This window comes from Hemitrygon akajei, chromosome 10, assembly GCF_048418815.1.
Source record: "Hemitrygon akajei chromosome 10, sHemAka1.3, whole genome shotgun sequence".
In the NCBI taxonomy this organism is placed as follows: Eukaryota; Metazoa; Chordata; class Chondrichthyes; order Myliobatiformes; family Dasyatidae; genus Hemitrygon; species Hemitrygon akajei.
Window position 1 is genome coordinate 938,019 of NC_133133.1, and position 16,590 is coordinate 954,608.

General features: G+C 44.4%; 1 protein-coding gene across 1 annotated transcript in view; it reads left to right on the plus strand.

The window, feature by feature from the left end:
• The window catches only part of gpc4 (glypican 4), a 170,935-nt gene extending 155,581 nt beyond the window's left edge, over positions 1-15,354 (plus strand). Inside the window, exon 9 of the mRNA XM_073057738.1 lies at positions 13,540-15,354. Coding sequence (XP_072913839.1) covers positions 13,540-13,754 — 215 coding nt within the window. The 3' untranslated portion in view covers positions 13,755-15,354. The remainder of the gene's footprint in view (positions 1-13,539) is intronic.
• The last annotated feature ends 1,236 nt before the right edge of the window (positions 15,355-16,590 follow it).

Here is a 16,590-nt window from a genome sequence, read left to right on the forward strand (position 1 = left end):
CCCACGAACTCCTGAAGGCCTTTGATCGTGGTGGGTCGGGGGAAATGGCGGACCGCATCTACCTTAGCGGGCAGAGGGGTTGCCCCGTCTTTAGTAATCCTGTGGCCCAGGAAGTCAATGGTGTCGAGCCCGAACTGGCATTTGGCCGGGTTGATTGTTAGACCGTATTCACTCAGTCGGGCGTAGAGTTGACGGAGGTGGGACAGATGCTTCTGACGACTGCTGCTGGCTATGAGGATGTCGTCCAAATAGATGAATGCGAAGTCCAGGTCGCGTCCCACCGCGTCCATTAACCGCTGGAACGTCTGTGCGGCATCCTTCAGGCCGAACGGCATGCGGAGGAACTCGAAAAGGCCGAACGGGGTGATGAGAGCCATTATGGGGACGTCGTCCGGATGCATCGGGATTTGATGGTATCCTCGGATGAGGTCTACCTTGGAGAAGATCCGTGCGCCGTGCAGGTTTGCTGCAAAGTCCTGAATGTGCGGCACAGGGTAGCGGTCCGGTGTGGTAGCCTCATTCAGCCTGCGGTAGTCGCCACACGGTCTCCAGCCCCCTGTCACTTTGGGCACCATGTGCAGGGGGGAGGCCCGTGGGCTGTCGGACCGCCGGATGATCCCCAATTCCTCCATCCTCTTGAACTTCTCCTTCGCCAGTCAGAGCTTGTCCGGGGGAAGCTGCTGAGCACGGGCATGGAGGGGTGGTCCCTGGGCCGGGATGTGGTGCTGTACGCCGTGCCGAGTTGTGGGGCTGGCAACTGGGCTTCTCCCAGGGAGAACGTCTGAAAGGTCTCGGCGTGGACCAGCCTCTGCCTCGGCAGGTCGACCAGCAGGCTGTGAGCCCGCAAAAAATCCGCACCCCACTCACCTTCTTGGCGTTCCACAGCAAGTCCGCCTGGGCTGCCACCTCCCAGGGGTCGCTGAAATCCGCGCCGGACAGCAGCAGGCGTATGTCCTCGGGCAGCTGCTCCAGGAATGCCTGCTCAAACATGAGGCAGGGTGTGTGTCTGCCGGCCAAAGACAACATCTCATTCATTAAAGTCGATGGAGGTCTGTCTCCCAAGCCATCCAGGTGCAGTAAGCGGGCAGCCCGGTCGCGCCGTGAGAGTCCGTAAGTCCTTAGGAGCAGGGCTTTGAATTCCGCGTACTTGCCGTCCGCCGGGGGAGACTGTACGAACTCCACAACCTGGGCCGCTGTGTCCTGGTCGAGGGAGCTCACCACGTAGTAGTAACGTGTGTCCTCTGAGGTTATCTGCCGAACGTGGAATTGGGCTTCTGCTTGCTGGAACCATAGGTGAGGTTGCAGCGTCCAGAAGCTTGGCAGTTTCAATGAAACCGCATGAACAGATGCGGCGTCGGTCATCTCCGGTCCAAAAATTGTTTGGACCGTCGGGGTCACCAATTGTAGCGGTGTGCTACACACAGCGCTAAAATAACAACACGGAGTCGGTAAACTGCAATTAAAGATGATTTTATTCGAACTTCACAACCTTGCTTTAAAGCCTCCCTCATCCCGCCCTCCCCGGGCGCGGATGCTGTAAGAGACACGTACTCACAAACCCCCGCAGGCTTTTTCCCTTTGTTGCGGACCTGGCCTTTGTGCCTGCGCGCTGGCTATTTGTGAGCCGGTTCGAGTGCGCTAGGAAGTGGGTCGCCACATTATTATCTTTCCTTTCGATTAGTCCTGACAAAGGGTCTCGGCCTGAAACGTCGACATCGCCTCTCCCTATAGATGCTGCCTAGCCTGCTGTGTTCTACCAGCATTTTGTGTGTGTTGTTGTTCAAAGAGTCAGCAAGTGTTTTGCGGTGTCCTTATCGCGAATGGGTTGTTCGAAGACTTCCCTCATTTCAGCAACAAAGGAGGGAAGGAGGAACAAACTTCTGGTCGGTTATCAAGGCATCCCCTCATAAGAGCCCCATGATGTACGCAGTCTTGGATTTATCTGAAGTGTAGGTACATGGCTGTAGCTCGAAGACCAGAGAGCATTGTAACAGGAAGGCCTGGCACCTCCCTAGGTCCCCAGCGTAAGATACGGGCTCAGGTACTTAGGACTCTCGAGGGGACTGTGTTGCTGATCTCAGGGGCGACGCCATGCCAAGCGGTGCAGGTTGGGTAGTCAGGATTCTTGGAGGGGATGGAGGAAGGGAAGCGGAAACTCGATCCACCTGCTCACTGACCTTCCATGTATTCATGGACAGCGTCCAAAGGTTTTCCGTGACCTCCCTAAGCAGTTAGTCATGGGTGCCCAATAGGTAGCCCTGGCTGGCAAGGACCTGTTGCATGGGATCTGTGTCCACTGGGTTCATTATGGCCAGTTCATTCTGTTACACGAGCGTGGCAGTGGACGAACCCGTGCAGAACACGGGCGTAGAGGCAGAATTGGGAGGCGTTATTGATGTAGCAAGCGTGGAATTGGTATCCAGGAGCGATGTTAGACTTAGAACCTTGAAACAAAGTTACTCACACCGGAGTTGACCAACGAACTGGCAGCTCCTTGTGATCACAGGGTCTCTATCCTGCATTTTCTGATGGAAAGCAAGTGTGTGTAGTTAGTGGATCCTGGGAATGATTGGAAACTAACATAGAATAGTACAACACATTACAGGCCCTTCAGCCCACAATGTTATGCCGACCCTCAAACCCTGCCTCCCATATAACCCCCCACCTTAAATTCCTCTATATACCTGTCTAGTAGTCTCTTAAACTTCACTAGTGTATCTGCCTCCACCACTGACTCAGGCAGTGCATTCCACGCACCAACCACTGTCTGAGTGAAAAACCTTCCTCTAATATCCCCCTTGAACTTCCCTCCCCTTACCTTAAAGCCATGTCCTCTTGTATTGAGCAGTGGTGCCCTGGGGAAGAGGCGCTGGCTGTCCACTCTGTCTATTCCTCTTAATATCTTGTACACCTCTATCATGTCTCCTCTCATCCTCCTTCTTTCCAAAGAGTAAAGCCCTAGCTCCCTTGATCTCTGATCATAATCCATACTCTCTAAACCAGGCAGCATCCTGGTAAATCTCCTCTGTACCCTTTCCAATGCTTCTACATCCTTCCTATAGTGAGGCGACCAGAACTGGACACAGTACTCCAAGTGTGGCCTAACCAGAGTTTTATAGAGCTGCATCATTACATCGCTTCTCTTAAACTCTATCCCTCGACTTATGAAAGTTAACACCCCATAAACTTTCTTAACTACCCTATCTACCTGTGAGGCAACTTTCAGGGATCTGTGGACATGTACCCCCAGATCCCTCTGCTCCTCCACACTACCAAGTATTCTGCCACTTACTTTATACTCTGCCTTGGAGTTTGTTCTTCCAAAGTGTACCACCTCACACTTCTCTGGGTTGAACTCCATCTGCCACTTCTCAGCCCACTTCTGCATCCTATCAATGTCCCTCTGCAATCTTCGACAGTCCTGTACACTATCTACAACACCACCAACCTTTGTGTTGTCTGCAAACTTGCCAACCCACCCTTCTACCCCCACATCCAGATCGTTAATAAAAATCACCCTTTCTGTAGCTGTAATAGTATCCCTGACCAGTAATGCCACCCCTTCCCCTTTTTTCACCCCCTCTCTATCCCTTTTAAAGCACTGAAATCCAGGAATATTGAAAATCCATTCCTGTCTTGGTGCCAGCCAAGTCTCTGTAATGGCCACTACATCATAATTCTATGTATGTATCCAAGCTCTCAGTTCATCACCTTTGTTCCTGATGCTTCTTGCATTGAAGTACACACACTTTAGCCCTTCTACCTTTACACTCTTTATTCTGCTTCTCTTTTCTCAAACCCTCTCTATACGTTAGATCTGGCTTTGCTCCATGCACTTCTTTCACTGCTCTATCACTCCGGGTCCCAATCCCCTTGCAAATTAGTTTAAACCCTCCCAAACCATGCTAGCAAACCTACCTGCAAGGATATTGCTCCCCCTTGAGTTCAGGTGCAACCCATTCAATCTGTACAGGTCCCACCTTCCCCAGAAAAGATCCCAATGATCCAAAAATCTAAAACCCTGCTCCCTGCACCAACTCCTCAGCCACGCATTCAACTGCCATCTCCTCCAATTCTTACCATCACTATCACGTAGCACTGGCAGCAATCCTGAGAACGCCACCCTTGAGGTCCTGTTCTTCAGCCTTCTGCCTAGTTCCCGAAACTCACACTTCAGGACCTCATCCCTCTTCCTGCCTATGTCATTGGTACCAACATGTATCACGACTTCTGGTTGCTTTCCCTCTCATACCAGGATGTCATGCACCCGGTCAGAGACATCCTGGACCCTGGCACCCAGGAGGCAACAGACCATGCGGGTATCCTTCTCACATCCACAAAATCTCCTGTCTGCTCCCCTGACTATAGAGTCTCCAATGACGACAGCTCTCCTCTTCTCCGTCCCATCCTTCTGTACCATAGGGTCAGACTCAGTGCCAGAGGCCCTACCACCGTGGCTCACACCTGGTCGGTCGTCCTCGCCAACAGTATCCAAGACGGTAAACTTATTATTCAGGGGAATGGCTACAGGGGTGCTCTGCACTACCTGTCTACTCACCTTTGCATTCCCCCTTCTGACTATCACCCAACGACCTGCTTCCGGCAGCCTAGGTGTGACTACCTCCCTGTAGCTCTCATCTATGACTGCCTCATTTTCCCTTATGAGTCAAAGGTCATCCAGCTGCTGCTCCAGATTCCTCACATGCTCTTCCAGATCGCCCAGTTGCATGCACTTCTGGCAGACGTGACTGCGGGAGAGAGGAGTTCCCCCAAGACTGCCACATCTCACAGGAGAGGTACATCACCATCTCAGGAGGCATTGGGAACATTCCAGACTAACTGGGAACAAACTTGTCCTCCGCCTCTTCTCGTCGAAGCCTCTCGAGTCAAAGCCTCAAAGCTCCACTCCTTCACTGGCCTCTTTCCACAGGCCGCTCCGCTTGAGCTACCCCTCTATTTATTTGTTTGAGCTTTTCAAACTGCTTGGTCACCTGACCTCGATTGCCCAATCAGCTGCTTTCTGCTGAGTCTGAGCTATTCAAATCTTGATTGTCTAATCAACAGCTTTCTGCTGAGCTATTCAAATCTTGATTGACTTGATTGTACAGTCCAACTGCCAAAACTGCCAGAATCTCTCAAGTCAAAGCCTCAAAGCTCCAAATTGAGGCCCAATTCCTGAGGTAAATAGCAAGGTGGCGGATTGCCAGAAGGGACAATGACAGCCTCCAATCTTAGTGTCATTAGCAAACTTGCCGATCGATCTAATTTACCACATTATCATCTAGATCATTAATATAGACAACAAACAACAATAGTCCCAGCACAGATCCCTGAGGCACACCACTAGTCACAGGCCTACAGTCTGAGAAGCAATCAACCACTACCACTCTCTGTCTTCTCCCACACAGCCAATTTCGAATCCAGTTTACAACCTCTCCATTGATACCTAATGTCTGAACCTTCTGAACTAACCTACCACATGGGACCTTGTCAAAAGCCTTACTAAAGTCCATGTAGACAACAACAACAGCCTTTCCTTCATCTACATTCTTGGTAACCTCCTCGAAAAACTCTACAAGATTCATTAAACACAATCTACCACGCACAAAGCCATGCTGACTACCCTTAATCAGTCCTTGGCTGTCCAAATACTTGTATATCCGATCTCTCAGAACACTTTCCAATAATTAGGGTTAGGATTAGACTACTGGTGTCAGGCACACTGGCCTGTAATTATCTGGTTTACTTTTGGAGCCTTTTTTTAAAAAAAACAGAACAGCATGAGCTACCATACAATCCTCTGGCACCGTACCCACAGCTAAGGACATTTTGAATATTACTGTCAGGGCCCCTGCAATTTCTACACTAGTCTCTCTCAAGGTCTGAGCAAATATCATGTCAGGCCCGGGGGATTTATCTACCTTTATTCGATGTAAGGCAGTAAGCACCTCCTCCTCTTTAATCTCTATATGTTCCATGACACTACTGCTTGTTTTCCTTCCTTCCATATATGCTATGCCAGTTTCCTGAGTAAATACTGATGCAAAAAAACTGTTTAAGATCTCTCCCACCTCGTGAGGCTCCACACATAGACGACCACTCTGATCTTCTAGGGGACCAATTTTGTCCCTTACTATCCTTTTACTCTTAATATACTTAATGTCTATATGCTCAAGCTTTTCAATTCGCTGTAAGTCATCCATACAATTGCTAAGGTCCTTTTCCAAAGTGAATGTGAAAACAAAGTATTCATTAAGTACCTCCGCTACCTCCCACGTTCCATACACAGTTTTTCACTGTCACACTTGATCAGTCCTGTTCTCTCACATCTTATCCTTTTGCTCCTCACATACTTGTAGAATGCCTTGGGGTTTTCCTTAATCCTGCTCACCAAGGCCTTCTCATGGCCCCTTCTGGTTCTCCTAATTTCATTCTTAAGCTCCTTCCTGCTAGCCTTATAACTTTCTAGATCTCTATCATTACATAGTTTTTCTGAGCCTTTCATAAGCTTTTTTCTTCTTGACTAGATTTTCAACAGCCTTTGTACACCGTGATTCATGTACCCTACCATCCTTTCACTGTCTCATTGGAACATACCTATGCAGAACACCATGCAAATATCCTCTGAACATTTGCCACATTTCTGCCGTGCATTTCCCTGAGAAAATATGTTCCCAATTTATGCTTCCAAGTTCCTGCATGATAGCTTCATATTTACCTTCACTCCAATTAAACGCTTTCCTAACTTGTCTGTTCCTATCCCTCTCCAATTCCATGGTAAAGGAGATAGAATTGCGATCAGTATCTCCAAAATGCTCTCCCAGTGTGAAACCTGACACCTGACCAGGTTTATTTCCCAATACCAGATCAAGTACAGCCTCTCCTCTTGTAGGCTTATCTACACATTGTGTCAGGAAACCTTCCTGAACACACTTAACAAATTCCACCCCGTCTAAACCCCTCACTCTAGGGACATGCCAATCAATACTTGGGAAATTAAAATCTCCCACCACAACAACCTTGTTATTATTACACCTTTGCAGAATCTGATTCCCTGTCTACTCCTCAATGTCCCTGTTACTATTGGGTAGTCTATAAAAAACACCTATTGACCCTTTCTTGTTCCTAACTTCCACTCACAGAGACTCAGTAGACAATCCATCCATGACTTCCTCCTTTTCTGCAGCCATGACACTATTTCTAATCAACAGTGCCACACCCCCACCTCTTTTGCCTCTCTCCCTGTCCTGTCTGAAATATCTAAAGCCTGGCTTTCAAAGTAGCCATTTCTGACCCTGAGCCCGCCGAGTCTCTGTAATGGCCACAACGTCATAGCTCCAAGTACTGATCCACATTCTAAGGTCATCCGCTTTATTCATGATACTCCTTGCATTAAAATAGACACATCTGAAACCATCGGTCTGAGCGCATCCCTTCTATCACCTGCTTATCCCCCCTTTCACACTGTCTACAAGCTCTGTGAGCCAACAGCCCCTTCCTCCATCTCTTTAGTTCGGTTCCCACCCCCCAGCAATTCTAGTTTAAACCTTCCCCAATAGCCTTAGCAAACCTTCCTGCTAGGATATTGGTCCCCTGGGATTCAAGTGCAACCCATCCTTTTTGTACAGGTCATTCCTGCCCCAAAAGAGATCCCAATGATCCAGAAATCTGAATCCCTGCCCCCTGCTCCAATTCCTCAGCCACGCATTTATCCTCCACCTCACTCTATTACTATACTCACTGTCGCGTGGCACAGGCGGTAATCCCGAGATTACTACCTTTGAAGTCCTGCTTCTCAACTTCCTTCCTAACTCCCTGTAGTCTGTTTTCAGGACCTGCTCCTTTTTCCTACCTAAGTTGTTGGTAACCAGTAAGTATCACGACCTCTGGCGTTTCACCTTCCCACTTCAGGATATCGTGGACGCGATCAGAAACCTCCTGGACCCTGGCACCTGGTATCTGACTTTTGCCCTTCCCTCTCCTGACTGTTACCCACTTATCTGTCTCCCGAGGCCCTGGTGTGATGACTTGCCTATAGCTTCTCTCTATCACTTCCTCACTTTCCCTGACCAGATGAAGGTCATGGAGCTGCATCTCCAGTTCCCTAACTCGGTGCCTAAGGAGCTGCAGCTCAACGCACCTTGTGCAGATGTAGCCATCCAGGAGGTTCGGCTTCTCCTGGACATCCCACATCTGACACCCAGTACAGAACACTGGCCTCACAGACATACTTCCTATTCCTATTCTTCACAAGTAACTTACCTCGCTTCAACCCATTAATGCTGAAGTCCTGTTGAGTCAAAGCCCTCCTACTTTGTCTCCCTTTAATCCATTGCCCTCTCCTCCAGTGCCTGCTCTATAAAGCTGTCTTTGTTTTAAACTCTTCCCGCCGGTCGAACTTGCTGATATCCACATGGCTGCGCAGTCGTTCCTCAATATTTCTGCCCACAATATTTCTTAATGATTTTCTCAAATCCTTAGTTAGTCTGTACTGTGGCCTCCGTCGGTTATGGTCAACCAAGGGTATTGTGCTTCTGGTAGTCACTGGTTTGTCAAGCAGTGTCGTCTGTGGCTATTGAGGCCGATCCTGGAACGGTAGGCTCTGCCACAGTTGCTGCATGTGTAGGGCATCGTGGAATTGTCCGCTGTGCTCTCCACTCCTCAAACTGACTCAGGATCACTCTTTCACCTTGCTCTAGGTGTTGCTGAAGAATACCTGGCCATTTGTTGTGGTCATCTACTGTATAGAACATAGAACAATACGGCACAGTACAGGCCCTTCAGCCCACATTGTTGTGCCGACCCTTAAACCCTGCCTCCTATATAACCCTCCACCTTAAATTCCTCCATATACCTCCCAGCACTCTGTGTTGATTTTTAAGGCTTAAGCGAAGCTGGGGTCTACCAATGTTCCTCTTGCCTCTAATCCTAACCCTAACCTTAATGCAGTAGACAGGATTTAAATAAAAGGAAGGGAGGAAAAGTGTATGATTTTGTTGAGTTTGGAATGTGAACCTGTTTCTAATATCATTCTAATTAGACTAACTAACTAACTAAGAGGAACATTAGTTAGTCTAATTAGTTTGATATTAGAAACAGGTTCACATTCAAAACTCAACAAAATCATACACTTTTCCTCCCTTCCTTTTACACACATTTGTATTTAAATCCTGTCTACTGCCTTCATCACTTAATGATAAGCCACTACAGTGCTCAATCAGCCGCTTATATATTCATTTCCCAGAAACCTGCCATTAATCTTAGTCCATACAACTCCTATCACCCAATACCATCTCCCATTCACAAACTTTGTCATCTCAGGCGCTTCCTGTCTGAGAGAAAACTTTCAACAACCTGCTCAGGCCTTTGACCAACCAACCCCAATTAGATTCACCCCATCCTCCCAAGATTCAGAGCTCCAAAACCCAAGCCTGAAGACCTTTCTTAAACTCAGACACTCACACAGTGGCCACTCCACTTGATCTTCCCTTCTGTTTACTAGCAGCTGCTGTCCAATTATTCAATTAGCTCATCAATGAGTCACACTCTTTTACCTCCTTCCTGTGCTCACTTCTCATTCCATTAACAGATTTTACCCAATCTTGGCCATGTGATTTAGCTGGTGTTCTAAAGTTATACAAATTTTAGAACACAGAGGATAGCAACTTTGACACTTGAATCCCTGTAGAGCAATCAGATCCCTTACTCCTTTCTCATAACCCTAAACATTACTTTCTCTCAAGGCTGAAGCAGTTGTAATATGTTCATTCAAATGTGAGTGAATAATCCATCTCTGCTTCCTCCTAAAATTTCCATCATTACAGAAACCTGTCTTCAGCCATTTCTATTCACCACGGGATTGGAAGGAATGGTTTGATAGCGCCATGTACAGCAGATGAAATGGAACAGACAGCATTGTATTTGTTGAAATGACAACCTGTTCTCCTTAACCAGCAGCACCTCTTGCCAAGAAAAAGCCCTGGCATTTACCTACCTGGGTTCTGTTCACAAAAGCAGGACAATTCCCTATCCCACTAATTATTTTCCAATATCTCTCAGTCACCAGCAATTTGTTAGCAGTTCTCAAAGTGGCATTTATGAACTTGTAACTTTCTCATCAATTCCCAGTTTATGTTTGGCCAGGGCCACTGAGCTCAGACTTTTCACAGTCTGAACATGGATCATCAAGCTGATCTATTCTTGATGTTTGGGGATATTTGGTTGAGTTTAGCATCAAAGATTTTTGGTAAAACATAGGTTAGCTGGTTCAGGAGAAAAACAATCCAGTGACTGGATAGGAGTGATACCTTTGCCAAAAGAAGATGGTTGCAGTTGCTGAAGGCATATTCCATCCCTAGAGCTTCATTGCTGGAGTCCTCAGAGCAATGACCTTAGCACAGCCAAAATTAGTAGTTTCATCAGTGGCCTTACTTCCATCATCTCGGCTCAAAATATTTACTGTTTATTTTCCCTTCATAGATGCTGTCTGACCTGCTGAGATACCCCAAGATTTTGTTGGTGATACAAAAAGATACAGGAGTAGCTCAGAATTTGGAAGTGAATTGCCTCTGATAGCCAAATGGCATTCTACTGTTTATAATTTACAAGTCACAACCATGATAACATTGTCTTTACTTCCTTAGATCTGTGTGCCTCCAACAACTTTCTTGACAGTATTCCAGTGCAAAGCAGTCCAATTAATTGATATCCCATCCACTACCTAAATCATTATTACTGGCTTTATTCACCTAGGTTATAACAATTACACCTCCCAATCCTGCAACCTCTGTCACTAAATTGAACAAGTACTTCAGGGGTATGGGAACGTTTCCAACTTCTTCTCCATTTAATGATTCATCTTGAAAATTTATTTTCATACCATCATCATTGGTACATCTAAATACTGAAAAATAAATAAAATTAATTCTGGAAAATTGATTGAGCCCACAGGCTATTTGAGGCTTGTATTTTACTATGCTCCTCACTCCAGTATATCTGCAGATAGATCCATATCCAAGTCATTAATGTAAATCAAAAAGTCCAGTGCCAACACTTGGAGAACATTATTGTGCACCATCCTCTAGTCTGAAAGTCGGTAATTTACCACAGCTAATAAACATAATAGATTCTGCAGATGTGGGAAAGCCAGAGTAACACACAGAAGATGCTGGAGGAACTCAGGTCAGGCAGCATCTAGGCAGAGAAATAAACAGTGGACATTTTGAACTGAGACCCATCATCAGGTCTGGAAAGAAAGGGAGCAGATGCCAGAATAGGAAGGTGGGGAAGGAGTACAAGCTGGCAGCTGATAGGAGTATAACCAGGTGAAGGAGAAGGTGGATGAAGTAAGAAACTGGGAGGTGATAGGTATAAGAAGTGTAGAGCTGAAGAGGAAAGAATCTGATAGGAGAGGAGAGTAGACCATCAGAGTAAGGGAAGGAGAGTCACCAGAGGAAGATGATGGACAGGTGAGGAGCAGGGATAAGAGGAGAGCAAGAATGGAATGGAAAAAGAGAGAAGGGGGAGCCAGCAATGTTCATGCCATCAGTTGGAGGATGCCCAGCCAGAATATGAATCAACTGAATCAAATCTAGAAAGACTGGATGTGAAGAGGATGTTTCCTATTGTGGAAGAGTCCAGGACCAGAGGGCACAGTCCCAGATTAGAAGAATGTCCCTTTAAAACATAGATACCGAGGAATTCTTTAGCCAGAGGGTGGTAAATCAGTGGAATCTATTGCCACAAACAACTGTGGAGGCCATGTCCCTGGGTACGTTTAAAACAGAGGCTGATAGGTTCTTGATCAGTAAGGGCATCAAACGTTATGGGGAAAGTGCAAGAAAGTGGGGCTGAGAGGGACAACAAATCAGCCAGGATGGAATGGCAGAGCAGTCTCGATAGGTCTAATTCTGCTTCCATGTCTTGTGGTCTAACCTGTTTAATATGACTTGGTGGATATCAATTTTAGAGTTTCCAGTAATCACAAAACAAAATCAGATGCATAGTTAGCCACAAAGTGGCATGAAATTAGTAACCTCACCATGGAATACCATGGTGGAAGATTCTTTCTTTCCAAGGGATAAATTGAACCCTTTTAAGCTCGTGTGTCTTTCAAAGGAAACTGCAGGATCTTTATTCTGTTCATGTTTGAACTCCAGTGTATTTAACAGTGTTCATGCCTGTACTAGATGATAAATCCTTTGGTTGATACCAACAAAGTCTCACCAAAAATAAAAATGCTAAATAAAAAACAATTTGTTCATCACCACCACTGTTAAATATTTAACTTTAGTTTCTTTTTATTAAATAGTTTTTAAATAGAATACAAATTGGATTCATTTCCCCACAGTTTTCAAGCAATTTTACCAGATGTAGATCATGCCAGCACACATTAAATGACACCTGTCAGGAATGTGATCTGGAGACTGATGTGCAATAGTAACCTTTGTGTGGCTGAGGTCTCCCTAAGGTCTTTTGTACACCAGGTTATGTTGCTGGGCATACTCTGTATGAGATTCCTTGACTGCCAAATTGGGAGTTTCTTTATCAACATACAACTCACATTGATCACTCACTGAAAATCTGGGAGCTCTTTCTTCAGGGTGTTATCGAGGGGACAGTAAGTAACAAGTTCATAACACCATAAGACATGGAAGCAGAATTAGCCTGTCTGGTCCATTAACTCCTCCCTACCATTCCATCATGGCTGACCCATCACCCCTCTCCACACCATTCTCCCACCTTCTCCCCTTAACCTTTGAAACCCTGACCAATCTCGATCCCATCAACCTCCGCCTCAAACATACCCAATGACTTATCCTCCACAACCATCTGTGACAACGAATTCCACAGATTCAGCACCCTCTGGGTCCCTCTATTCTGAGGTTGTGCCCTTGTATCCCAGACTCACCCACTATAGGGAACATCCTCTGCATAGAACATAGAATAGTACAGCACATTACAGGCCCTTCGGCCCACAATGTTGTGCTGACCCTCAAACCCTGCCTCCCATATAACCCCCCCACCTTAAATTCCTCCATATACCTGTCTATGAGGTGTAACTCCTCCATCCTGAGAATGGCCTCATTGTGGCAGTAGACAAGGCAACGTGTCAGAATGGTAAGAAGAATTAAAATCGGTAACAACTGGGAAAACCCACCTTTTGTGATGGTTAGAGTGAAAATGCTCGGTGATGTGGTCCCCCAATCTACATTGAGTTTTTAGCCAGACAATGGTGAATTTGTGGAATTAATTGGCACAGGTGGCTGTGGAGGCCAAGTCATTAGGTATATTTAAAGTGGAGGTTGATAGGTTCTTGATTAGTCAGGGTGTCAAAGGTTATGGGGAGAAGGCAGGAGAGTGGGGTTGAATCAGTGGTGCTGATTCATTGGGCTACTTGCCACAATTCTGCTTTCTGTCATTAAAACAGTTCATTTTATCCTTTTTGCCAATAACTTAATTCCATGTTCAAAATATTCTAATTCACTGCATTTATTTGGAATGCCAAAAAAAATCAATTCTATTTTTTTTATCTTTCAGGTGACGAAGGTAGTGGTGAAGAAAGCGGCAGTGGCTGCTTTGGGTTTGATTGCCACCTGGAGTTTGAGTTCACCAGCACTGATATTCCTCAGTTTGCTGCCCCCATAGAGCCAAGGAAAATACTTCCCAATAACTCTGCTTGCAGCAGTGATCCCTCTCTGTTGATTCTGTTAGTTAGCTGTTTGGTTATAATCTTACACCTGAGGTTAAGATAATCACACAAGGTTACAAGGAAGAGTCTCACAAAATAGATTTTTTTAAATGAAGAACTATTCTCCTTTATGCCAGCTGATGACAACAGTCAGTTGCAAACTTCTCTTAAAATTTCATCAGTGATGTTTGTTGCTTCAATTGCCATCACTTTATCTGCGTCATCATGTTCAATCACACAGTCCACTAGGCTTCCAACCTGTAGTTATGTGAACTCTAACTTAGTAAATCTTTGAGGCATTTTTTATTTGCTTTTTACCTATTTAAAGAAGCAAGGTTGTGTGCAAGAAAATACATAGCAACTTTCATTTAATAATGTGGTTAAGTATCTGTACAGAAGCAAACTTATTTATCTCGAAATCACTTGGGTATTGATGCACAAATGTAACGATTATGTTGTCAAGCTAATATCTGCTAAATGCCTAGTATAATTTTAGGGAGTTAGTTATATACAGTTGCACAGTAATTAGAGCTGTGCTTGTTGAGCCTTTTCATAAAGGAACTTGTTGGGTCTGGAATTTTTTCAAACATTTGTTGTAAAGAACCCAGCCACCAGAATTGAATCCAACATTAACAGAGCTTGACGTTAAAGTCATTGGATTTTGTTTTGAGCGAGCTGAATCTGGAAATTAAATTTCAAGATTGCTGATTTGTTAATCCGTCCTTGAGTTAAACTTGTCAGCAGCCTGAGCAGCTTCCTGCAGTTTGACAGTCAGTAAATCATCATACTGACATTGTTTCTATATAATAAAATCTGAAGGCAATATTTCACCTATATACATTTCAATTTTCATTGTAATGTTAATTACATTTTATATCAAATTTTTCAACTACTTGTAATCACTAACTCAGAAATTACTTTACACTACTTTACTATACTACTTTACTGTACACTACTTTAGAAATTCACACTAACAAAAATCTGAATGATACACCTTTTCTGTTTAGAAATCATCGGGGCTCTTCTTTATCTACAGTTTACCAGTTAAAATAGTGCTTTTTGTGTGATAGTATATTGTATAAAGCAGAGCCACAGCTGAGTTAGCAGAATGTGTTGTGTAAGGTTTTGTGTTCCTTAGATCATGTAGAAATTAGTTTTGGCTTTCTGTAAGGGAAAGAATTGTCTGAAATATCCACTCATTAGCTGAAATTCAGCTGGAACACCAGCGAAGTTATGGCGTCATTCTGCGGGACAGATAGCTGCAACCATCCTTTGTTCATGTCAAGCTTGTAAATTTTGCTTTTGGTCATCTTGTAAACCTTATAACCCAGTAATTATATTTTAAAATACACATAGCTGTACTGATTGTCAGTTTTGTTTTCATTATGATTTTAAGTGCAAAGTACGAAGTGCTTTGATGTGTTGAAAAAAAATATTAATGAAGATTGTTGTTTTATTCATGGTCGAGCACCTGTACAGAGGGAATATCAATATGGAAAGCAGCTGATTCTTAAGTAAATGTCTAATATCAAATTTGAGTATTTGAATCACTGTATTGAAACCACAGAACTTCTTGAATACAGATTTGTAATCTACAGTTATATTCACTGAAAATGTGATTTAACATTTCATACATTAAAACTGGTTTTATTTATGTAACCGCACTGAAGTAATGACATTGAGCATGTAAATATTTTTATTACATTTTAACAATAACAGTGTTCCAGGTCTTTTTTTAAATTCAGAATTTCAGTAAAGCTGTTTTAGGTAGTTTATATGAAGCTTCCAGTTTTTGCCTAATGGGGCACTACTAAGGAGTGAAGATTTAATATTTTATGTGCAGACATAAAGGACAAGGCATTTTAATCAATATTTGTTATATCATCACCATTGCAGATGGTGATTTATTTTTGTTTCCAGTTTATCTCACTAAATGAATTTGAGTTCTACCACTGCCAATTGGGTTTCTTGATGAACAGTGACATAAGAATGCAGCAACACTGCTATTATGACTGTTTGAACCCAATGGTAGAGCTCTCACACGAAAAACCCTTGATCTAACACTGCTATGTTGATCTTGACTGTTTGCAAGGAAATCACATTTATCATTTGTTTTCATTGTCTTCCAATCTCTGTTTTAATGTAGATTAGATGAGTTTGAGTTATATTGTGGGCTAGGAAACATGACCTCCAGAGTGGAGATGCTTGTGTCCATGATGAAGCTGGCTGAGTCGACAACTGTCTGCAGCTTTTTGCAACCCTGTGCATTGGAGCCACCATACCAGGTGGTGATGCAACCGGATAGAACGTACTTCATGATACATCTATAGAAATTTGCTAAAGATATTGGTGACTTGCCAAATCTCCTCAAGCTCCTAAGGCAGTATAGCTTATTTTGAGTGTGTAGGGCTTAGAATAAATCCTCTCAGATGCTGACACCCAGATAAGTTGAAGCTGCTCACTCTCTCCACCACTGACCAGTCGATGAGGACTAATACGGCAGGGGGATGGGAACCAGTATGATAGAGCTAAGGATGAGCCAGCAGGTTTATAAGTAGATGATGGGTGTAACCTGAATATAAGGAAGGACAAGCCAATGATTGGGTACAAACACAGACAAAGCAAAGAGTTAAATTGTACCACAAAGACAAAATTCAAAAAAGCAAAGAATGCAGAACTGAAGGTGCTGTACTTAAATGCACGTAACATTCAGAACAAACATAGAAAAAACTACAGCGCAATACAGGTCCTTTGGCCCACAATGCTGTGCTGAACATGTACTTACCTAGGGATACCCATAGCCCTCTATTTTTCTAAGCTCCATGAACCTATCCAGGAGTCTCTGAAAATATCCTATCATTTTCACTTCCACCACCATTCCACACACTCACCACTCTCTG